At 42.2% G+C, this 25,181-nt stretch overlaps 1 protein-coding gene across 1 annotated transcript in view; it reads right to left on the minus strand.

Moving 5' to 3' along the window:
• BAZ1B (bromodomain adjacent to zinc finger domain 1B) overlaps positions 1-25,181 on the minus strand; it is a 51,955-nt gene that overhangs the window by 6,355 nt on the left and 20,419 nt on the right. Inside the window, exons 8-16 of the mRNA XM_027445983.3 lie at positions 19,686-19,824; positions 19,066-19,196; positions 17,271-17,382; positions 10,771-10,869; positions 10,192-10,369; positions 9,036-9,221; positions 4,473-4,620; positions 2,720-2,867; positions 806-924 (exon numbers count right to left, since the gene is read on the minus strand). Of these exons, the coding sequence (XP_027301784.1) occupies positions 806-924; positions 2,720-2,867; positions 4,473-4,620; positions 9,036-9,221; positions 10,192-10,369; positions 10,771-10,869; positions 17,271-17,382; positions 19,066-19,196; positions 19,686-19,824 (1,260 nt within the window). The remainder of the gene's footprint in view (positions 1-805; positions 925-2,719; positions 2,868-4,472; positions 4,621-9,035; positions 9,222-10,191; positions 10,370-10,770; positions 10,870-17,270; positions 17,383-19,065; positions 19,197-19,685; positions 19,825-25,181) is intronic.

Raw genomic sequence — 25,181 nt, forward strand, 5'->3', positions numbered from 1 at the left:
TTCAGTGTACCGAGTTGCCCAAAGGAGACAAAGTCAAACTCTCTTAAAAACAAAGTGGATACACTCACTAATAAGTGGTAAGTGATCACACTACACTAGAATAGAAAAGTAGTCACTGAAGAGTCTAGAAAATGCTATTTTATTCCATTCAGCTGCCCAGGAACGAGCTAGCATGCATCCTGAGTGCATGTATGCATGCACTCTGTATGCAACTAACAGGTGCTGGCAGTTCAGGCCACACTACACCTTCAATACTGTGCCTTCCCAGTGGAATGGATAGATGAAGTACTGTTCTTACTACTTGGTAATGGCACCTTGCCACTAGAAATCCTGTATTTAAGAGGTTACAACCTGGTGGAAAAGGAAAAAGTAAGGAGAAGGAGCTGTGATTAAAGCTTCAGGAGAACCTATTAACAGTGTTCAGTTTAGCAAAAAAACTCTCTAGGCACAGACTGTCAGTACCAGTAACAGATAATGCCATTTAACCCTTCCCTGATGCAGCCTCTGCTGACTGCCAGGCAGTGTATTATTAGCAGTGCCCCCAGGGGAGCAACCAACAGTGAGCAAGAGCTCACTACAGTTTCAATCTCTTTAAGTGCTGTCTTTGTACAAAGGGAAGAGAGCTACTTCCAGCTCCCCAGGTAACATACGACACAACCACAGCCTTCCTTGTGAAATCTCCCAATTTTCCAAGAACCTGTTCTGTATGAGGAGAAGTACAAATCTGAAATTGGATTAATTTTTTGGACACGGAAGGCAGAGTTTTAACATTTTCTGTTACTTCCCTGCATGGTCAAAGCCTTACGTTTCAGTCCAGCAACTTCATAATTTTCTTCCTCCTCTTCTTCTTCCTCAGCATCTTGTTCATCAGAAGCTTCCTCACCTTCTTCACCTTCATCTTCAGCAGAATCCTCTGTGTAGTTCCTAGAGCAAGGCAAGTAAAACATATTTGTTGTACCAGAACCTGGTGTGAGAAGCCCTAGGCCTTCTGTACTGTTTGTTCACAGACTTGCTGACCAACTCAGTGTGTAAAATAAAAATCCAGACTCAAACTGAAGCAATCTACTTTATTTCCTAGAGTATCAAGCTGTGGCTACACCTAAAAGAGCGCTTTCCAGACTACAATCTGAACATCTGGGCTGACAATTCCCAACAGATGAATCTGTGCATTCCTTCCCCCATCCCAGACACCTTGACCACTTGATAAAGTATTTTTTGATACTGACTGCTATGCACGTACTCCTCCCTGAGAGGAAGCGCTGCTGTTTTACACAGGTCTGCCTGCAGGCCTGGCCTAAGGAATTTCAGATTTTTTATTTTGTTCCTGCTGGAATATTTTCCTGTCATCACCTTCCATTGTCAGGCTACTTGCATGTGCACTATAGGAAACAGACCTTGATTAGTGCTATTCATAGCTAAGCTTATTACTGAGCAGATCATCAGTTCAGGCTTCTCATGTGCTGATGTCAAAAGCCACAAAGACTCTGCCCAGGAGTTCCAATTTTCTGCAAGTGTTTATTAAACATTTAAACCATAACAAAGAGTAGCATGCATAGGCAGAAGGGGACAAAGGCAAAGCTATTGTGGGAGTCAGTCCTCTGGAGAAAGAGGATCTTGAGCAGTAAACGGAATAAGAATCAGCTCCCACAGGAGCAAAAGCAGGGCAAAAGTCTTTGCAGGCCAGCATTTTCTTCCTGTCTCAGCTAGGAATAGCAGAAAGACAGGTGTTGCTCCACCTGATGGCTGTCATCCAGGAGCCAAGCAGCTTCCAGGTGACTCCACCACATCAAACTATGATCTCAGGCTAAAACAGCTGCATTAAAACCCTGTAATTCTTGTACTACTCTGATGAACTCTTAAATGGTGCCCAGGGAGCTAAGTAATACTTTCAAAGCTGTGTACCACCTTACACACTACAAGCTAGTACTCCTCTTGTTGTGCTGCCACTTTGTAAGGGAGAATCAGTTGACTGCTTATGCATCAGGTGTCATTTGATAGCCTCATCTTGCTGACAAGCATATAGATGCAGCACAGAGTCACAATTAGCTTACTTTGTAAGCAAACAAAATACATTCTGCATACAGTTAGCCTGCAATTCACAAAACAATTCAACCACTTGCTGTCAGTTGGCAACTACTCAATTCTGCTGCATAGAACAATTTTGATTCCTCCTCAAATCGTGTTCTCTCTGAAGTCAATAAGGGCTCTTGCCTTAAGGTGTCAATGTTCATCCAGTCCAGAAAACTGACAAGGTAGCATTTCATAGTCAGATTTTTAGTCACCCAGTAGGGTTTGAGCTGCAGCCTGGAACAATGTCTGCTTTAATTAGACAAGGCCACAAGAGTAACTTATCTCAGGGGACTACAGAGCTGTAGCACTACCAACTACACTCCCACATAAAAACAACCCAGCAAGTTGCTCTGTCAAACAAAGCAACAGTCTTTACTACATAGAATTTTGGTTCATGTTTTGTGCATGATTCCACTGCCACACTGAAATTACTTATTAAAATGACTGAAGTTGTCATGGGACAGTACAACACAGGCGTGCTAAAGTTACAGCCTGAAAAAATTGCTTTTCTATTGTTCCGGTGCAATTGAATTAACTTGACTATTTCAATCCTTTTAAAGAAGCTGTTAAATGCTTTTTGTGTTATTTTGTGGAAGCATGGCTAGAACTCTGCATCAATGATAGCACGAAGGAAAGGAGCGCCACTTACCTGCCCCGTGAACCACGCCTGGCGGTGGAAGGCTGACAAGCTGGGCACTGCCATTCACCATCTGGTATCTCATAGAGTGCCGGTCTCAGACAGAACAGGTGGAAGGCTTTGTTACACTCATCGCACAGGATCAGCTTGTCATCCTCACCTAGGAGAGTGCAACTTACTTGTAACCAAGTGTCATAGCCTTGCTCAACCTGTGATGCAGAAACTGCCACAGGGCTAGAGATCAGGAAGCAAAAGAAAAACACAAAATGCCCTCTCATGACAGGGACCCTTCCTCTCAGTTTCCACTGCAGTGGAAACAAGCAGCATTTGAATTAAATACAACAGTGTAACATCCCTCAACTCAAATGAAATCTTTGCAGACCAAAGGCAGAAACCTGCCAAATACATTCCACCCAGACTAAATCTCAAACCAAACATAGGGAAAGAATTACGCTGCAGAGATGCCCAAAAGCCTAGCAAGAAGCTAGGAACGGAACCATTCTTATTCTAGCCTCAATCTGATCAACTTGCACAGCTTCTTCTTTCTACTTAAGGCAGCAAGCCCACAGGGGAAAAAAAAAGTGTATGCAGCAGAACTAAGTTCTCTGTGCTTCTCAGTGATACAGGGAAACAAGAACGTAGTTCTGAGCCAGTTACTTCATTTACTGAGAAAAAAATAATATATAATAATAATGCAGAGAGCTTGACAGCATGTCTCTAAAATCCCAGTTTTCAAGTTCTGTGAAACTCTAGTCTGTTAGTCTCAGGTAAGCCTCCCCTTACATCTGCCTAGACTCCCCTTCTCAGCAGCAGACAGGACAGTTTACACATTGGTTTGGATGAAGCTCCATAGTGAAGAAGGACATTGCACCAATTCATCTCTAATTTCTTGAGAGATGGACAGCATAGCTGATTGGTAAACAGAAGTGGCCTACCATTCCCCCAGGGGTCTGTCTGCTGCTAGTGTTTCAGCAAATACAGAATGATACAAAAAGCACACAATGAGGCAGAACGTGCTACCAAGCTCTTTTGTCCAAGCTTCCATCCAAAAGGAGGTTATGGCAGAACAATTACTAGTACTCCACTACTGGTGACACCCTCCCTAGCTTTCCCCTCCACCTGCATGACTCCAAAGCCCTTCATCATGTCAGGCACACAGAGAAGATGGTCTCTTGTCACTTGTTCAGGTATTTCCCCAGCCTTACCAGAGCAGCAGCCAAAGGCAGGTAGATTCATTTCTCTGCTCTCACACACAAGAGACATTTTGCTTCTTCTAGCTCAGCAAGCACTTCTACTTCCACTATAGCCTCAAACTAGCATCATTCTACTTCTCTCTCCTATTGAGTTACAAAATGCATTAATCTTCCTAACCTCTTCTTGCTTGTTACTTCTGTAAGAGATAGGAATAACTGACAAAGCTCAGAGACCCATTGACCATTCCAACTCAAAAATTAAACAGGGAAATGGACAGTGGCACAAAAGTTCCCAGAAGTATTTGTAGATGACTTGTGTCCAAGTACTGTAAATATTCAGGGAATAGCAGCTCTGCAATGTTCTGCAAGACTTTTTACTGGTTTCGTAAGAATGGTTTATTGGAGTCAGGGTCAAATGCTTCTGTGAGATGAATGCTTCTGTGTAAATTCTCATTTTTAAAACTCAAAATACAGCCAAAGCAAGTGACAACAACACGGGCATGTTGCCTAAGCAAGGCATGGAGAGGTGTCAGCGTCCGACTGTTACGCAGGCGGGGGGCAGGAATGCATACCTTTTTTGCGACACACTTTGCATCTGGCATTCTCTGCCGACATATCCCACTTGATACAGGCATCCAGCATCCCGAGCAGCACATGCATACGGGAGAAGGTCTGGGCCTCACGGATTGCTGTCTTCCACTTCTCCATGGCTGAAGCAACCTGCAGACAGACCTAACAACTTACAACGAAGCACACAGACACACCTCACTACAGTCTGAAGATGTTTTTAATATCCTTTATCTGGGGCCCTTAATAACCAAAATTCAACTTTATTTTTTTTCCTTCTCTATAGCCTCTGCAGTCCTATTTGTGGCTCATCCATAGTCAGCCTTACTGGATTAGGCAATTTGTTCATAGTAATACAGCCCCTCTGCATTTTATAGCCAAAATAAAACAACCTATGTAAACTGCACCAAATTCTTATTCTGAAAGTCTAACCCAAATAATCAGCAAGCTAAGAAATTAAAAAGCAGAAATCTAGCACTATAAAATGTAGGGCTCCCCAGGGAAGTGGTCACTGCACCGAGCCTGTCTGAATTTAAGAAGAGATTGGACTGTGCACTTAGTCACATGGTCTGAACTTTTGGGTAGACCTGTGCGGTGTCAAGAGTTGGACTTGATGATCCTTAAGGGTCCCTTCCAACTCAGGATATTCTAGGATTCTATGATTCTATGAAAGTCAGTAGACAGCTGGCAGCACCACTTGAGCATGGTGGATTGGAGCAGCCTGTACTGCCCTCCAGTGGGTACTGCAGAGAGGCTCGAGCCCATCGGCAAGATACACCACTTGGTCTTTTGAGCTGCTCAGCTGGGAAAGTAGACTGTGATAGCAACTACTACCAGATTTGACAGCCCCAAATAGGAGAACAGCACCTATCCTGAGACAAGATGTCCTCAGCACAAGTGAAATCCCGTAACTAGCTGCAAATGAGGATGAGAGCATTAAATCAGATTTATACCTAGTCTGCACATAGCAAGCTTCATATGAAACCTCAAACTCAGCTCTGAAGGTTTAGAAAAAAAACATTACAGTGGATCGGAAATGCACCAGAACAGAGAAGTAATCCAGAGCCATTGCATGTTCAACTCAAATATTAATCCTCTGCTTTTTAACAATGAGGTGATGGCCTAGACATGACAGGGAGATAATAGGACTCAAGTTAGTGTTGTAACACAGGAGAATGAAAAAACAAACACTGAAGTGTCAGATGGGAAAAACTAAACTCTGCAGCTGACAGCAATTTGGGAGCCAAACAAAACCCAGGAATTTTGCAGAGTTGCACATTCTCCTCCCACTAAATTTGAGGAAGCACAGTGTATATTAGATGTTTGGAAAAACTGTTCTAATAAGCCAACATCCTTGCTGTCATTGCTAGTGTAGAACCTGGAGCCCAAGACATTCAAGACAAATGGAAACCTCCACAGCCTGCTGTGGGAGATTACACAGTGCTGTGCTATTTCTTTGCAGAACATTGTTGAGGTGCTTCACATACTGTGTAATTGATTTTCCAAGTAACTGTTCCATGAGTTTTGCTCTTAACATACTGGGTAACTGCTGGGCCAAGATAAATCTGCAAAAGCTGTTGGCACGTTTTGCTTAGATTTTTCTCCCCAAGCCTACAGAATTTAACAGATTTTCAGCCTTGCTTCCCAAGCACCATGAGACTCAGGCATTTTAGCAGTACCATTATCAAGGGAGTTCAGATTGCCAAGTAGGCAAAACAGGAGACTGAAACAAGTTACTTAAATAACCTCCCAGCTGGAAGGGAGTGTTCTAGCACAGAAAACAAATGCAAAACAAAACAAACAACAACAACATAAAACTACCAGAGGCAGCCTCAGTCACATTGCAACTTGAGACTGACAGAAAATGTCTACTTTGGTAAAGATGGACAAACCTCCAGCTAGGATACCAGACGAGAGGCTTCCTAAGACAGTAAGAGAGAAAAATCCCTCTGAACAGTTGAAACCACGAATGCTTGATTGTGAAGTTGCTCTGAGATCTTGTCTGCCATCAGGGCCTGGTGCACTCCAGTGACACAGGTGAAAAGTGCTCTCCAGCCTGCTCCTTTGTGAACATTCCCAACCAGCAAGCAGCAGGGGTGGATAACCCAACAGTTCCCTTTGCTACTTCCCTGTCCTATTCTAGGGCAGTGCAGAGTGCTACCATCTCCTGAAGTGGGAACATTTGCACAAACTTGGAGGCAAAAGATAGATTTTCAGAAACTGCCATAAGCCAGGTCTACATTGCAATCTTTTGCCACTCAGCAGTGGTGCTCTCTAGCTACGTAGCCGAGCCAGCAGGAACCCTTAGTATAGACAATTATGTCAGCAAACGGGTGCCTGTTAAGCCATAACTTGCTTCTCACAGGGAAAATGAGACAGAATGATGCCACAAGACTGCAATTTCTCTGGTGTAGTCAGCAAGCACACTAAGGTTTTTGCACTACAGCTATGCTATATTTTACCCGCTGTATGCTCATTGCAATTCTGGCTCTAAAAGACTTCATGCAATATGCAATATGCAATTCTGGCTCTAAAAGACTTCAGAATTATTGTCCTGTACAGGACATTTGTTTTTAAAAGCCTACCAGCCAGGCTTCTTCAACAGATAACTGCATCTAAGATCTGGGCTGCTCTTGTAAGGTCATGTATAACAGTTTTCTGCAATGGTAAAAAGAAAGCTTATACCATGTAATCTGAGGTAAAGAAAACAAACAAACAAGTTGAGCATTCCCTGTGCAACCATGATTGTCTAGGGAACTCTGAGCCAGTTAAAGTCACTGCACTATGTAAATGTTCCAGAGACATCAGCGCAACACAAAAGCCAATGCTCCAGAGGGGGATCTGCAACACCACGCACTTGGGCAATACTGAAATCTATGCCATGCTGCTATAAGGCTGAGTTGTATAACAAAGTATGCAGCCACATTAGACAAATTGAGTAATACTAGAAAAAGTAGTAAGTTGTTTTGAATTTAAGTCTTGCAATATTCAGAAAACCTACTGTTCTAGCTGGTTTTCAGATGAAGAAATTACTAATCAGTATGTCTCAGTCATACAGAGCATTTTGTCTAACCAGGCTACTGTAGCTGAAAGTTATGAAATTGCTAAAGTGAAGCAAATTACAGAAACCTGGCCTTGCTAAAAAGAATGATGCTCTGCAACCACTTCATCAAGTAAGGGAGCAAATTTCTAAGGTAGAATGGAAAAACTAATCAAACACTCATGATTAAAATGGACCAATTTTCTGACAAGTAAGAACTCAGGTTTGAAGTCTAACATAGCTCTAGTATTAGAAGGGAAGTGACAAGGGCTCAAATACAGAACTCACATAGCTGAATTACTATTCATTTAGATATTGTACTAGATCTGATATTATCCTTAAAGTATACCCTACACATATAACCCTTACAGTTACAGCTGTAAGACACCTGGGAGTAAAGCACAATATGGTGTTGCTGTAGATAAAGGAAATGTCATGATCCAGATCCTTTCTGTCCCAGAGATTACTGATTCTTATAGCTCTGTATCCTGCTGAGGGCTTTCAGGATAGGGTAGCCTCCCATTCTCATTATATTAAGGACCTGAAAATTCAACAAAGTTAATAAAATTTTAATACTTCATTACAGCTGAAGAATGTGAAAATTTCTAGTGCCTATTCAAACATTCTGCTAACATGGCAATGCCACTGCATAACAAAGACTTAATGTTCAAACAAGGGTTCAGCATATGCTGACAAGAGCTTTTAAAACAGAAATAAAAAAACCACCAACACTAGTCAAGCACCCATTATTTAATTTCAACCTGTTTTTTTTTTTTTAACCTGTTGTTCCAGTTCTCGTCTTGCCTACTTCTGCTTAAGTTTAAGTATCCCTCATAGGATGAAATACCAGTACAGCTCAACTGCCTGAAGAACCCTACCAAAGCCTCTGCAGTTTCCCTCCATTCCTTCTCAGCTTTGATTTGGGAGGCTATGCCAGTACCCCCACGATATCACTTCTCTCATGCAGGCAACATAAAGCTCTTTCATCCAGATGTCCACACAAGTTGGGTGTAGCCCTCAGTTTAGCATCTTCTGTGGGTGTCTCTACACATAACAAGACTTGTGCATCTTCTTGCATAACACTGACATATACCCGAACCTAACTCCCTTGCAGCCACTAAAACCTCAGCATGTCTCTTTCCTTTTATGGAAGAAAGGTGTTAAGCTGCCATCAGTCCTCTCTAATGGATACAACTCCTGTTAAGTTCTCTAAAAATGTTTTGTAATATGCTTTTATTCAAGTATCCAGTTTTTGTGAGGAGATCCCCCAAAAAAGTCAAATACTCAACCCATTTCCTGTTCATAGAGAAATCATTAACTGCAGTTACACAGTACGATTTTTACTTTGGTAATACCTTTACTTCTCAAAATAACCAGGAAACATCTGGCCCCATAAACAAACCCACTGCACTCTAAGCTTGCAATGGGGAGAAGCTGCACGGGATATAGTACCATATGAAATGTAATACAACTCTTCTTTAAGCAGGAGCACTACAAGACAGAAACAGAGCCCTGAAATGAACAATACCTTAGCTTCTTCTGCCATTTTCTTGTCTTCATCAATCTCCTCAGCCTTGGCAATATAGTCCTCTCCTTGATGTTTCCTCCTCTTCTGCTTGGGGGCCATGAAGCCTTGCAGAAACTTCTTAATAACACCAGCTTGGAGTGCAATCACACACTCTCCAAAATCCTTCAAGCTCTCTAATGAGTATACCTGATAGAAAGAGCGTACAATCACTTAACATTTGAACATCACTCTCTGTGCTTTTTTAGGTGGTTTTGTCCTGCAAATGGATATGTAGGATACTTAATGCAGCATTGCTATTCCACTCTTGGTTATGGAATCAGCATATTACCACTGCTTCTGCTAGAGTTCACATACAGCATACACGCATTCACGTATAGAACATGAATGTTCGTTAGTTCAGAAAAAAGCATGATGCTTTGGGGTGTGTGGAGGGGAAGCAATTCTTCCATTCTTTTAAACCCTTCACTTTTCCCATCATTCACTTAACGTTGAAGGTCCCATACAGAAAAAGAAGTTTCTGCAGTGACTCAGAATGTAATTTAACAGATTATTAACCATTCCAAGATAGACACCGTCATCCTTTGGTACAGGAGCATGCAGTAGTTGTAAGACTGTGTATTCTACCTATACCCATGACAGGTTTATCAAGTCCTAAAGGCACACAACACACCAGAAATGCCTATGTGATTAAGGCCAAACATAGTAACTTCCTTGTGCTGACATACCCACCAACAGAATGTCCTTTAACTTCTGGAAGTGGAGCACAAACATTATCCCAAACCTAAAGTGGTCTGAATTTATGAAAATTGACAAAACAGAAAACAACTGTCTCAACAAAACATTCTGGCTCTGACACAGAAGCTAAAAAGCAGCTACAAAGAGCTCTGCTAAAGCTCCATAAAGAAGTCCTCCACCAGATGAGGGAAACAGGACAACTTCACAGCTGAGCAGGACACCTACCTTCAAAGTTATAATTCACCTACACCAAAAGGACCTCAAGCCAGTAGCTATGTAAACTTGAAACATCAGTTAAGAAAGAGAGAATACACAAGAAATTTGATTTTCCTGATCCTCTTTTTAAAGGAGAACCAAAGAGTCAAAACCTTCCAAAGATAGTATGAAGTCAGTCTTTCCTAGTACTACTTTGTTCACTCACTCTTGCTTCAAATTCTGGTGTCACATCAACATATCCCAGCCCTCCTTTCTGCAGACGAGTTGCGACCTCAATTAGATCACTTCGGAGGTAGTTCAATAGTTCCTGGTTGCCATCACAGGATTTGAGGCCCAGGTTCTGTTTCCGAGCCAAATGGATAGAATGTGTGATGTCCTGATACCTGGAAAATCAAGAAAAACCTTTGAATACATGCAGACCATTGTCTTGCAAGGGTGTAGGGGCATTCAGTGATCTACATGCTCCACCAGTGCAGAACGTTCTTTGAAAGATGCTTTAAAGCATGGGGCAGTTCTGCTTCTGTGGGTAAAACAGCACTGCCTTTGCTTCCAGTTGCAGGGAGCAACTTAAAGAGAGACCAACCTCTTTACAAATTTAAGCTTTGCTTATCAAGTAATATTTACAGTATCATCTAAGAAGGAACAATTTCTCAGAATCCTCCCCTCTTCAGCAGACACACAATCAAAGCAAAGTGCTGAATGCTGCCCCAGGAATTGAGAACTTGGTACAATAGTGATATGTTTTGACATTGAGAAGAGACACAGAAAAGAAACAATAAATAACCTTTTCTCCAAACGTTCCTTCAGCTGACTCTCTCTCACTCCTTGTGGGTGTAGGCAATCTAGCAGCTCATCCAAATCCTTCTGATTGTCACATAGAAACCTGAAAGATACATTACCTGATTTTGGTGCATGTTCTATCTCTGTGGCAACAATTCCTTCTTTTAAACAGTTCTCAAATATCAGTAGACAGGAATGACAATTAACTTATACCAAACCCCATGGAGTAAGGTGAAAAACTTCCAGTAATGCTGGCATAAGCATTCTAAGAGACCTCATTTCAAGGTTCCCAAATGTAGCTAATTCCAGAGCAACAAAAACAGTAACAAAAACACAAAACTGATTTGTAGAGTTTTTTTCCTGCATTAAGTTTATTCAAACATTGGCATCTGAATTTAGTCATCTACCCCAGGGATTAGATTCACTAAACTGCAGTCAGTTTAAGTCACCCAAATTACATTTTTGATGCACTAGGAAAGATTAACATGCTATGTACTGCATAGTATGACAATTTAATCATTCTTTCTGCAGAGCTTTCAACTTATGTCATTCACCCAAGAAGTCTCTAGAATGTCAGTTTATACCATGACTGCTGTTGTTACAGATTTGAGACAGTGAAGGCTATGCCCTCTGCAAGTGTAGACCTCCTTCCTAAGAAACCTGCATTAACTTGAAAGCTTTAATATAGCACGTGAAAACTATATTCATTAGCTTTAAACCTTTTTGCTCAGAAAGTCCCTCCGGAGGGCAATGTTACACTTATGCAGTTCTCTACACAAGGCATTTTCAGCAATTCCAGAGTACAACCAAAACACTAGTTTTAATGCTGGTTTGTAGATTTAAAATAGCTTTGAGACAACCTGAAACCCCGTGTCTTTTTTCTTTTTTTTCCCTTCAACACTTTTCTGTGATGTCATGGAGCCTTCTCACCTCAAACATGCATGTGTGCTGGACAGAGGTGGGAGAATTAGTATACAATCTGAGTTCCAAAGTGCATTTACAGAAAATATGGAAAATATGCATCTAATAGATGATCACTCCTTAAAACAGGGATCTAATGGAATAGCAAAGTCAACCTTAAATGGAATCAACTGCAAAGGATCACTATGTGATCCTTACCAAACACAGAGAAGACTCCAGTTCTAGTTTTTCTTCTTGGGCACAAGCTCAGACCAACCAAGCAACAACTAGAGAAGGATGCTGTCCTGGCTCTTGTAGAATAATAGTATCTGCAATAGTTTCTTTTTCTGGCAGAAATACTTACTAAATATTTTATCTGAAACACAAGTATTTTTGGAGTTCTAGCATGCTCACATTAGGGTAATGGCCTGACAACCTGCATTTCTTTGGTAAATTAATCACTCTAATAAAATAAAGGATTGATTGTTTAAAAATGGAAGAAAAATGGTTCCTTGCCAGTCATCTGCTTCAGTACACTCCAACCCTGCAAGGCATCCTCACTGTGCACAGAGATCAAATCTTTTGGCCACCCCTACCTTTTGCACACCCTCTCTACAAGAACCAGGACAGAGCAGGTCCAAATATCAAAGGTATTTCACCCACCGGAGCCTAGTGCATGCACTTCAAAAGCGTGAGCTTTTGGGCTGGTCATGGGATCCAACAGACATTCACACAAACTCTTAACAGCCCTAAGTCAAACAATGTAACTCCTGTCTTTTGCTAACAGATACCACTCATGGTAACACATTAGCATTCCAAGGTCTACCCAGAGACCACTGCAAAAACTAACATTTCTAACTCTACTGGACTTCATAGAGAAATTTCTCTAGAATATTTGATATCAAATCGCTTCCAAAACCTTGGGGAAAATGTCAAGATTAATCCTAAACCATATTTCAGTGTGAAGAACCTGTCACAGTATGGGAATGGCATAAACCAAGCTTCAAAACAGTTGTCCTGCAGATACCCAGCAGATTACTATTTCTCAGCATGTTGAGGTTGCCTAGGTCATGATGAAAAAGTATTGATTGCTGCAAGTGATACACCATGGGATCCAGTTAGAAAATACCTGAAAAGACACTACTGCCCAAGATTTCTCAGCTTTCCCTCAAGGGTACAAATCTAGGAGAATTCCCTGCACAGTTTTCTTCTCTAATGAAGATGGAAGGGCACTGGAAACAGTTAACATATGGCACTTAGATTCTCCAGTTACATGGTTTGGGGAAAGACAACACAGGCTGCTGGCCAGAGTGAGAAAGCAGATAACATCCTTCTAAGAAAGGTAGGAAGTGCTAAATCATAGCACAACTTTGTTTCTGATGAAAAGGAAACGGGACAGGAAAAGGAGATCATCTGCAACATGCACTTGAGCTTTCCCAGTCCTCCCTGTGAGTAAGAACTGGACTTCTAGGAGCAGGTACTCTTCTACATCAGGTTGAACTCAAATGCACATACTATAAACACATTAAAGAGGTACCTGTGTTTGTCTGGTGGTACCTTGCTGCTTTGTACAGCCCCAGCTCCTGATTCTCAAACCAACACCATACATTCCCTACCCCCTGAAGACACCACCTGCACCTCCAGCTAGGGCTCAACCAGCATGACTTTGGGAGCATGGACACGATAAAATAGGGCTAGCATTTTAACTGGGGGAGGCAACAAGGCTGTGAGACTGCGAGTCTTGATAAGAGGGAAGGGGAAGTAATTGGTGCCATTAATGTGGCTTTACACAGAGCTTATGCATAGTAACACAATCCAGAATAGACAGAAAGACATCTGTGGGAGAGTCAAGACCAGATGAAGGCCTTCAAACTGACCTGAAAGGGGGAAACCTGTCTGGGGTAATAGCTTCCTGCATCCCTAAGTAACAGCCGTGATTCTTTTCTTATGTATCTGGCAGAGCAAGCCACCAGACTGGTCAGCAATCATAACAGAAGGGACACAAGACACAAGTCAAAAGGAGCTATCAGTATTCATTCAGGTTGAATATTCCCGCATGTTCTCAGGCTACAGGCTGCAAGGGACAGAAAGAAAGGTATAAAATCTGGACTGCAGACTAGGGAATGAAGAAATCAAGAGGACAACATCTCGAGGAGCCCAGGATCAGTACCTGCTCTGGAGGGTTGGTAGAAACAGGGAAACTCCAACTGTAGAATATAGTCGTGAGAATGGAGTCTGTCAGCACCCACTCATGGTTAACTCAAATTGTCTGCTGAGGGGAGCCGCCATATCATGGTGTATTCCTAATAGATGAAGAACAACGGGAGTTACTCTGCAGAGATGCCACTATTTTTAAAATTCAACTCCTTTCTGACCAGGATGAGTGAGAAGTCTCCTGCACAGTAACATACTGCAAAGGTTTAAATTAAATTGAGTTTCTTGCAGGAAAGGCAGACGTGTACATTTCAAGGACCAATATGTCCAGAGGCTTTATAAGATTTTTCTTTTTTTAATAAGCATCTACATCAGTGAAAGTGGTGTACGATATGGTCCTGGTTCTTCCATCTGGATAAGACAGAAGCTAGACAAATAACCACACATTTATGATTCTGAATGAGAACAATGACTCACTTCTAGGATGGAACAGTGAGTATTCTTCTGGGGGCAAAGTACTGAAAGCAGAAACCACTTCCACGAGACACTGTTTCTACAGCTCTTGGTGGAAATATGGATTCTATTGCACCTTTTATCAATATCCTACAAGCTCCCAGCCTCAATGAGAAAAGGGGCAGGACTGATTTACAACCATTCATGGAGTTAATTTGGTTTTCATTCCAAAGACTCAATCTAAGTACAGCAGGGTAAAGCTAAAGGTATTTATTCTACATGAGGCTAAACTTAATCCCATTTTAGATATTCTACCACGAAAGAGACAGGTGACAGGAATTAAAGAAGAACACAAAGAAATGAAACTTCCTATGTACCACATGCTAACATTATGAATTCAAGATGAACCAGCCCTTGCATCCAAACAACAGGGCATGTAGGTATCCAAGGACTTCAGTATGGTTTGAGGTCTTCTCATGCTGTGCAAGGACAATGTGCAAAACGCAGCCAAGGAGGAGACAATTACCTAATCACCTATGCTCACGGGAGTCTTTGAGACAGGCAAGATTGATGATGGCAATCATCAGAGAGCAAAAATACTACTATAGTAGGAATATGGATTTCCTCAGAGGGAAGTTCTAGTTGCTGGCTATCCTCTGAAACAAGTGATCTCAGGCTGTCACCTTTTTTGGGGGAAGGTACGTCAGCTGATCGGAAGTAATTTCCCCCTTATTTCGAAAGAAAACCAAAACCAACCAACCAATCACAAACCACTGTCATTTGCTAGTTTGGTTTTCTGATCTGTTGTTTCTGCATCAAAAGATAGTACTTTCTTAAGGAGACTTCTCAATTCTCCTCTAGCACTACTCTCTATCTCCCTGTTGAACATACAAAGAGTATTTCTATAATCCTTATATGAACCATAGTGAGAATGTTTTCTTATTGTTGCTACTGTTCCACCCCGAAAGTTTTCTCAACCTTTTTTCACCCCAATGGTAAGAGTCAGCACCTAGTATGGAAACTTTAAGATGATGTTTTTGAAAGCATTCTAGGCTTTTAGCTGCCAGTTTAAGCTTTATAATAATCATTAAGCTTCTTAATTTTTGTTCTCTTTATAATACAAGAATGCTAGATCTAAGCATCCTGTGGTCAATTCTTACAAAGCCTCTCTTCAACAACACAATATAATTTAGTCCTGAGACTATACAGGAGCTGGTTCAAAAAAGCTGTTTCTCCTGGTTTGTATGACTAGTTACTCCATAAGACACTTGTACCTAAATCAGTCTTTCTCAGCATGTGAGTGAGAGTTGCCAACCTGATTAAGCAATTCAGCAGTGTAACTTCAAGTGCTATGCTTTTTCAAACACAGACTGGTTACAAATTATAGGGATTCTGTGTTACTTCGCTCATCTGATTTGGCTGTATGTTGTCTTCAATTCATAGCAACATGCACTAATAGTTAAAACTATGGTTATCCATTTATAATTCGTCCTTCTACTGGTAGGCATCTTGCCAACTCTGCTAAATGAATTAGTATTAGAAGAGGTAGTTAGAAGGAGCTGAAAGAACTTTCTTGTGGATCATACAATTTACGATCTTCTGTTTAGCACCTACACCCTAGGAATGCTCAATTTCTTGAACTTTGGCAATACGATGAGATGTGCCAAGGACTAGACTGAGAAAGGGGTGGAGATTCCCTATGGCAATGTTAGACAGAGTAAAGGCATGCAGAGGAAATTGCTGTCTCCTACACCTCCTTGTCAATGGAAGAGAAAGGATACAGCCATATCAGGAATCAGTGATTCACCTAAACCATCAGCATTGACCAAGATGTCCACTAATTTCAATCTCTTTGATAGTTCCTGATGGGAGAGCATGAACATGTAAAGTATAGTAAAGTATTGCTGACTTCAGTGGAACTACGCTTTGGAGCTAAACTCAAAACTAGTGGTATTTAGCAAAGATGAAGTAATCCCACTTTGTGAGTCAACAATGGAAAACTCCAGAGAAAAGCCACTGGTAACAGAGGAGCTGAAGGAACAAGTACTTTGTGAGAATTACTTCTCAGGCTTACCTAAAAACACCTTCACAGTCTTTCACAGGTAGTTTAAGTAGGTAAAGATGTAGCCAATTTCTCTTCTCTCATGGGAACACTGCTAATCACTCCTTACTACACAAGGCAAATGGTTGACAGATTTTCTTTAAAGACCTTACTAGAGCCAATCACTGGATTAAGTCACAATCAAAGGCAAACTGTTTAGATTTGATTCACTTGGAAGACATGTTGGTAGCTATTGCTTGGCACTGGGAATTATTACAGGGAAAACAGACTGTTCACATGTAATAATAGTTTCGCTAAGCTAAAACAATCATCAGTAGCAACAAAAACAAAAAATCAATTCCATGATATGGTGCTATTGGAGAACAAATGGATTCCACCAACATGCTATGCTGGTGGAAAGCAAGAAAGCTAACACTGAAACAGAACTGAGGAATGACTCCACATTGCAGTGACTCCACATCGCAGTGCAAGAACATGCAGGATGTCTGGCTCCAAACATATCAATGAAAACTAATTTCACATGCTCGAGGACCCCATGTACTACAATTCAGGTCAGCTGAGACAAGCCATGAAAGAAAACCTGGACAGTTAGACAGGTCACTGCTCCCCCAGCTTTTTCAGAATACCACAGCAAATCTTTTCAATTAACAATTCTTCTGATTATAAAATATATAAAATCAGTACATCAGTGGTGTTTTACTAGGTTAATCTATACTGGCTCTAAATAACATTGATTAGAATGGTTCTACTGCCTCTTGGATCAGGTGCTCTATTAGCCATTTGCTACTAGCAACAGAGGCCTGACAGTCTGATAAACTCATTCGACTGTTAAGTACTGAAAAAACATTAGGTATATAGGAGCTATTAAATGACATCTTTTTAGTTTCCTTGACCTTTATATTTTAATTACTTTACAGATATACAGCACGTATTACCATAAGTTCTGTCCCTGCTTGGGCGCTGTGGTCTCTGCAGGAAGGTCCACAGCATGTACAGACCGATGAAGTGCACTCCCTCTGCCGTCTGTGGCTGTGCTCTTCCGCTTGTCTATAAAAGAAGAGCACAAGCTCAAATGTATTCTCATTCATGCTTCTCCTCAGACATGAATTTTATTTTTCAAAAACTAACCTAACTTTAGTTAAGTATTTATGCTCAGCACCTAGTCTAGCAGTACATTTTCCAGAGAAAACTACTCCAGCACTAGTTTGCTAAAGCTCACAATATAAGCATTTGTAGAAATACAGATAAATAAAGAAAATATTATTGAATCATTAAGCATGCATGCAGAATTATAAAAAAACATTCCTACTATTTCAAATATGTACTGGTTTCACTCTTTAGCTATACACTGACAACATACTTTTAAATTTGAAGGTGATACAAATAGGATGCATTTATATTTCTGAGCATCTTACCCCAACAGTCTGATATGAATTTAACACTTTGCTCATTAAGTTTCAAATGGAAAGTGTGAAAAATCTTTGCATAATAGCTCAGTAAATACATAGGCAATACTTGATAAACTAATACAGCTGGAAGCAAGGTGGTATACAGGAACATTGGCAGATCAATATTTGAACAAATTCACATAAGAAAATAAACCCATTGAGCATCACTGAACGATACAACTTCTAACACAACTCATCAAGATGCAGGAGGCTGGAAAGTTACACTGGATGAACTATCACTGTATGTTTGCCTTGTTTTATTACAGATGTCTACTCTGACCAATGTGTAAGACAGGATACCACCAAAGAAGGGCTCTCTGATTTAATTCAGTATAACCTGTTGCACATAGTATTGCTGTAGATGAACTCAATGACAGCCTATGTTTCAAATGCAACAAATTATCAGGACTGAAACTGCAACTATTCTTAGACTACAGTATGCTCTTCTGTACCACAAACACATAACGTTATGCTTCACCCCCCCCACACAGAAGAATTTTTGAGCATGTCCAAATTTTGCCTGCAATGCTCAGCTACCCAGGCTTGAAGTCACCAAGGCAAAACTGGTGACTAGGAGAGAATAGGAGAGAAAGCACTGGAACTTCAGTTTATCATTGCCCCTCATCAGCACATTCAGAACAAGGTGAACAGCAGGCTGAGAGGGCATGTGAGAGGGACTCTTTGCCAAAATGTCCTCAGTCAGTGAGGTATACGCATCCAGACACCTGCTCTGCTTGACGTTATTGCAGTAGAGTATGTGTGAAAGTGCTGAACAGGCCTATGGTGAGAAGTTTGGCTCATTGCTCCTCCAGATAAACAGCATGTTTGTCCTCTGTGAGGAGAAAAGTAATCTGGAAGTTGTGCCACTGGTGGCGCATTAGCATGGTGCTATTAGCATTAGCATTAGATGGCTATCCTCACTCCCTGCAACAGGCTATCAACTACTTGTCCGAGAAGTTTGGTACACTGTAACCCAACAGGTACAGAGTAAAACAGTATGGTTACTACACAGTTGACATCAACTGCTTTTAAAAGATAGGTGATCATATCCCATGGTCCTTACATGGTACAGTGCAGACAGTCTCAAGATCTGCAGCAGTAGCAGGAAATCATGATGAATGAACTCTCCCATGCGCAGGTTTTCTGAGTTCACAGTAAGTTTAGATCAGAGGAAGCCCACAAAGACACTGAGACTAGCCAGTTCTCTCTCAAGTTGACAAACCCATCCTAACGATTAGACAGCAACAAACGAAACACCCAAAGAGAAGCCAGATGACCATACCTCCTTGGCCGTAGTCCTTCTTTACTTCTTCTTTTTTCTGATGGGGAAGGATGAATCTGTAGTCTATACTGTCATGCACCCAGCCTTTCTCAATGAACAAGCCAGGAACCTCATCCGAAAACAGCCAATACCTGCAGGGCATGGCACACATACATGTTAACAGGTACCTGTCCCCTTTTTTGGCTGCATTTACACACATCCATCTTTATATGCACAAGGAGGAGAGCATGTGTGTCCTCGACTCAAAAGAAACTGAGAAAATCTTTAAGAGCACAGAAATCTTTGAGAAACTAGAAGAGCTTTTATTAAAATCCATTCTAGCAGCCTTTCAGTGTAACAAACAGGAAGAAGGGAAGATCGTAACTAGATTCTTGAGCACTTGAAGTTCTGCTGGCCAGTGGATTGTAACCTCCACAGTCAGCTTTTTCCTTTCATATGGAAACAAGTGAAAACTGGTACACTTTATATACACAAAAACTAATTTCTGCTCTCCTTCACAGTCCAATGCAGAGAATACTCTCAATATGATACTCCATACCTATCAATTATTTGGAGCTACTATCTGCTAAAGCTACTGTCAAAGGGAACAGCCAGCAGCATGGAATCATTTCTTTTCCTACCTGTTATGATTACGGTCAGTGCCAATTGGGGTCCTGCGCATCACAAGCTTCGCCTTAGCAATTCCATCCTGGAATGTTTTCTCAGCTGCAGCTTTATGCTTCCGGATTCTTTCTTCCTCTGCTTCTTTCTCCATCCTCACTGTTGGAATTAGCATGTAGAAGTATTAGCATTCTTTTACTGTATTTAGACATCAATACTTTCTTTTATTTTACTAGGTCAGGTGGGAAAAAATAATTTATTGGTGACTTTGCTTAATATTCTTTTAATGCAGCCAGCCACCTTTCATACAATCTTCCACTATCCTTGCTAGAAAAAAAAAACAAAAAAACACAAAACAAACAAACAAAAAACAACAAATCAAAAGTTATCAAGAAGTTGAGGCATAAGGATGAACCAGCTTTTGGAAAGAGGAAAGTTTGGATAAGAATAGATCGGAGAAAGTATTCATTACTTTTCCTCATAATAGATTACTAAAGTGGCATTTGCTGCTGTGCAACTCCACATAACAAAGACCTTTCTTTAATTACAGCAGAATGTACAATAACGAATTCTGCTCTAGCAAGCTCAAACATTGGGAGCAGCGCAGCAACAACATGACTCAAGTCAGCATGGCTAACAGACATCTGCATCTCCATGACTGTAGCTATGAAGAATGGTCACCCAACAAGCTGACCTACTGAACAAACAGATCTGGCACAACAGAAGCCTCTTCCAGGCACCAACATCTCACAACAGTGACTTAGTCATGTCTCCTAACCATCTCATTCTTTTCCAGATATGCTATGACGTGGAAGAGCATTAAAACAGAAACCTCAGGTTTCTCCCCTCATGGCAGAAGTACTACAATCTCAGTAACTCTTAATAAGCTTTTTTTTTTTTTGTCAACAGAAAATGAAAAACTCAACAACCCTGAAATGGCCTAAATCCTGGCATCACAGGCTCCTTGGGAGAGTCTTACAGACAAAACACATTATTTCATATCTCTAGGTAATGAACAAGAAGAAACACAGCTATTGCCAAGAGTCAAAACGTTAAGGTCAAGGAGATTTATGTTTCTTTTGATAGTTCAAAATTCTCTCAAACAACAGGTATACTTCCACAACGAAGCAGGTGTAACAAGACCATATGGAAAGGGTGAGCTGGAAAGGGGCAGATAAAAACCAGAACAGAGAGGTTGCATGCTGGTTGTTAGCTCAAGGAAAAAGCTGACTTCTTGCTAGGAAACCTTGCTAGGAAGCAGCCCTTTTCCCAGGACTGTTACCTACTCTCTCTTGCAGCCATTTTCTGTATCAAGATAGATTTGATAACAGTTGATGAGTAAATACCTGGACCGTCTCTGAAGTCCTGCCAACGTAATCAATCCTGAGTGATTAGAGGAAACATGCTGAAAAACACACCCTTGCATTTGTTACACCAACTCAGTTGATCGGTTTTTATATAATAAAAACAACTATATAATAAAACTAACTCTTGGCAGTCTGTGAGATCGTGCACCTACCAGTGTCCACTAGGCATAGAGATCACTCCAAAAAAGTTTGTGACAACCCAGATGGAGGGCCTGCCAGAGACTTGGAAGTTCAGGCCTCTGGCTGCAGCGAGTGCCTGCCGCTGCTGTGGGAGGGCATCAGGGAGATGGCCTGTTCTCAGGGGGAAGGTCTGCTCACCATAGTGGCTGACCTCAAGGAAGAGGTAGAGAGACTGATGAGCATCATGGAGAGTATGAAGGAGATTGCCTGGTGGAGTAACTCCCTGTTGTGCCAGAGAGAAGAGCACTGGGGGAATGCCCCCCAGAGGCCAGTGGAGCCCCCACCCTGTCAGGCAGAGGGAGAAGACCAAAAAGACAGAAGGGCTGGAAGCGAGTCCCAGTTCAGTGCCACAGGCAACCCCCTCCCTACCTACCTCGCTTCCCCAGGTGCCCCTCTGTAATAGGTTTGAGGCCCTTGATCTTGAAGAAGAGGTAGGCAAGGACATGGTAGAAGGCCCACCTATGAGGACATGTAGAAAGAGGCAGTTGACACCATGCCTCAAGACCAAGACTAGCTCCAAAAAGAAAGAAAGAAGGGTAATCGTAGTAGGAGATTCACTTCTGAGAGGAACAGAGGGACCAACATGCAGAGTTGACCCTTATCATAGAATCATTAAGGTTTGAAAAGACCTTCCAGATCATCTGGTCCAACCATCAACCTACCACCAATGTCACCCACTAAACCATGTCCCTAAGCACCACATCCAACCTTTCCTTGAACACCCCCAGGGACGGTGACTCTACAACCTCCCTGGGCAACCCGTCTATCATAGGGAAGTCTGCAGTCTACCTGGAGCCCAGATCATGGATATTACCAGGACATTCCCCAACCTGGTGTACTCCACAGACTACTACCCACTACTGATCTTCCAGACAGGTTGGGAGGAAGCTGTGTCCTGTAGTCTGAGGGGAATGAAGAAAGAGTTCAAGGCCTTGGGATGGTTGGTGAAAGAGTCCTGCTTAGAAAGAAAGGCCAGCAAGGTGAGGTGGTGGAGTTGCTCTTTACATAAGAGAGCAACTACATTGTATTGAGTACTGTGCAGGGGCGGATGAGGAGTGAGTTGAGAGTCTGTGGGTGAGAATTAAAGGACAAGCTGGCACAGGCGATACTGTTGTCTGTTGTGGGTGTCTATTACAGGCTACCAGATGAGGAAGGTGATGAGGCCTTCTACAGGCAGCTGATAGCAGCCTCACAATCACAGGCCCTGGTTGTCATGGGGGATTTCAGCTACCCTGACATTTGCTGGAAGGCCTACTCAGCCGGCCATCCACCATCCAGGAGGTTCTTTCACTGTATCAATGATAATTTCCTGATGCAAACGGCAGATGTGCCAACTAGGAGATGAGCACTGCTGGATCTTGTCCTCACTAACAAGGAGGGGCTGGTTGAAGCAGTGAAGGTTGAGGGCAGCCTTGGTTGCAGCAACCACAAGATGGTGCAGTTCAGGATCTCATGTGGCAGGAATAGAATACCAAGCAGAATCACAACCCTGGACTTCAGTAGGGCCTTTTCGAGCAGTTGGTATGGGAAATCCCATGAGACAAGGTACTTGAAGGTACCAGGACCCAAGATAGTTGGTTAGCATTCAAGGACTGCTTCTTCCGAGGAGGAGTTTGCCTTGGTTGATGAGGACTGGGTTAAGGACAAATTAAGCAAGCCAGACATCCATGAATCCATGGGTCCTGATGGGATGCACCAACAGGTGCTGAGGGAGCTGGCTGAAGTCATTGCTAGGCCACTCCTCCATCATCTTTGGTAAGTTGTGGGAAATAGGAGAGGTGCCTGAGAACTGGAGGAAAGCAAATGTCACTCTGGTCTTCAAAAAGGACAAGAAGGATCCAGGTAACTACAGACTGGTCAGCCTCACCTCCATCCCTGGAAAGATGATGGAACAACTCATCCTTGGCGTTGTCTCTAGGCATATTAAGGATAAAAGGGTCATTGGGGGCAGTCAACATAGCTTTATCAAGGGCAAGTCGTACTTGACCAACCTGATAATCTTTTATGAAGAGTAACCACGTGGATAGATGATGGTAAAGCAGTGGACATGGTCTATCTTGATTTCAGTAAAGCATGTGATACCGTCTCCCACAGCGACCTCACAGCTAAACTGACTATATGCTATCTGGATGATCAGGTAGTAAGGGGGACTGCGAACTGCTTGAAAGAAAGAAGCCAAAGAGTTGTGGTCAATGGGATGGAGTCTAGTCTGTATCCCTCAAGGGTCAGTACTGGGACCAGTGCTACTCAATATATTCATCAATGACTTGGATGAGGGACTGGAGTGCACTGTCAGCAAGTTTGCTAATGACACTAAACTGGAAGGAGTGGCTGACATGCTGGAAGGCTGTGCTGCCATCCAGCAGGACAGACAGGTTGGAGAGTTGGGCAGGGAGAAATTTAATGAAGTCTAATGAGGGGAAGTGTAGAGCCCCACATCTGGGCAAGAACAACCCCAGAAACCAGTATAAGTTGGGGACTGCCCTGCTGGAAAGCAGTGAAGGGGGAATGGCACCTGGGGGTCCTGGTGGACTGCCAGATGACCATAAGCCTGCACTATGCCCTTGTGGCCAAGAAGGCCAGTAGCATCCTGGGGTGTATCAGAAGGGCTGTGATTAGTAGGTTGAGAGAAGTTCTCCTCCCCCTCTACTCTGCCCTGATGAGACTACATCTGGAAAATTGTGTCCAGTTCTGGGCCCTTCAGTTGAAGAAGGGCAGCGAACTCCTTGAGAGCAGCACAGAGACACAAGGATGATTAAGGGAGTGGAACATCTCCCTTAGGAGGAAAGGCTGAGGGAGCTGGGTCTCTTTACCTTGGAGGAGACTGAGGGGTGACCTTATTAATGTTTATAAATACATAAAGGGGGAGTGTCAGGAGGATGGAGCCAGGCTCTTCTAGGTGACATCCAGTCGTAGGACAAGGGGCAATGGATGCAAGCTGGAACACAGGAGGTTCTGCTTAAATATGAGACGAAACTTTTTCATGGTGAAGGGGACAGAGCACTGGAACAGTCTGCCCAGGGGGGTTGTGGAGTCTCCTTCTCTGAAGACTTTAGAAACCCACCTGGACATGTTCTTGTGTGACATGATATAGGTGTTCCTGCTCCGGCAGGGGGATCGGACCAGGTGATCTTTCAAGGTCCCTTCCAATCCCTAATGTTCTGTGAAAATCAAATTAAAGGGCTCCACAAATTTTAATTTGTGATCGCAAGCTAGTTTCTGTCCTTTCATCTCTAGCAGGCTTTGTTAGCTGTGTAAAATTCCAGCTCTCCATTCTCCTTCAACAGACTGTACAGGAGATATTGCTTTATCATGTAGTGATAAAGTAAAAAACAATTAGTGCTGGGGTAACATGGAAATGGAAGTGACTTGACTTCTACTATCAAGAAAGTACAGATATTAATCACATTATCAATACAAGAAGTTATGTATTGACTTATTTTAAGCAAAGGAAGAACAAAAATATATTTATGCTTTTTTACACTAGTGCTTTTTTAAAGCTGAGAATATCTTGGTAATACTGGCCACAATCTTCATAGGCTTAACTTGAAAGTAGTTAGCACTCAGTTTTATGGATGTGAGTGGTGACAAAGACACCTCTGACTGCAATACATACACACCCACCCACCAGCTAAACCACTGCACTGTAGGTGTTGTCTCAACTGCTCTTTTACTTTCCCCAGAGATATTATCATTACTAAAAAGTAAATGCAGCTGAAATGGTGCAAAAGCTGATACACTCACACAGGCCACAAAAAGCCACAAGAGACAGCTCTCACTGTGGTTATCAGGATTTGTTTTTCCACAAACTGTAATTGCACCAGCCCCCAAGTCTGAAGTCCTTACGGGTTAGCTCAGAGCTGCTAGCTTTGCAGCCCAAACTAGGGCTGCATCAACATAAACCAAGATCTTTGGTACTTTGATGGTACCTTAATGCCTGATTAGCAACTGCTTAACAGATAAAATGTT

The sequence above is a fragment of the Anas platyrhynchos genome, chromosome 20 (genome assembly GCF_047663525.1).
Source record: "Anas platyrhynchos isolate ZD024472 breed Pekin duck chromosome 20, IASCAAS_PekinDuck_T2T, whole genome shotgun sequence".
NCBI classification, from domain to species: domain Eukaryota; kingdom Metazoa; phylum Chordata; class Aves; order Anseriformes; family Anatidae; genus Anas; species Anas platyrhynchos.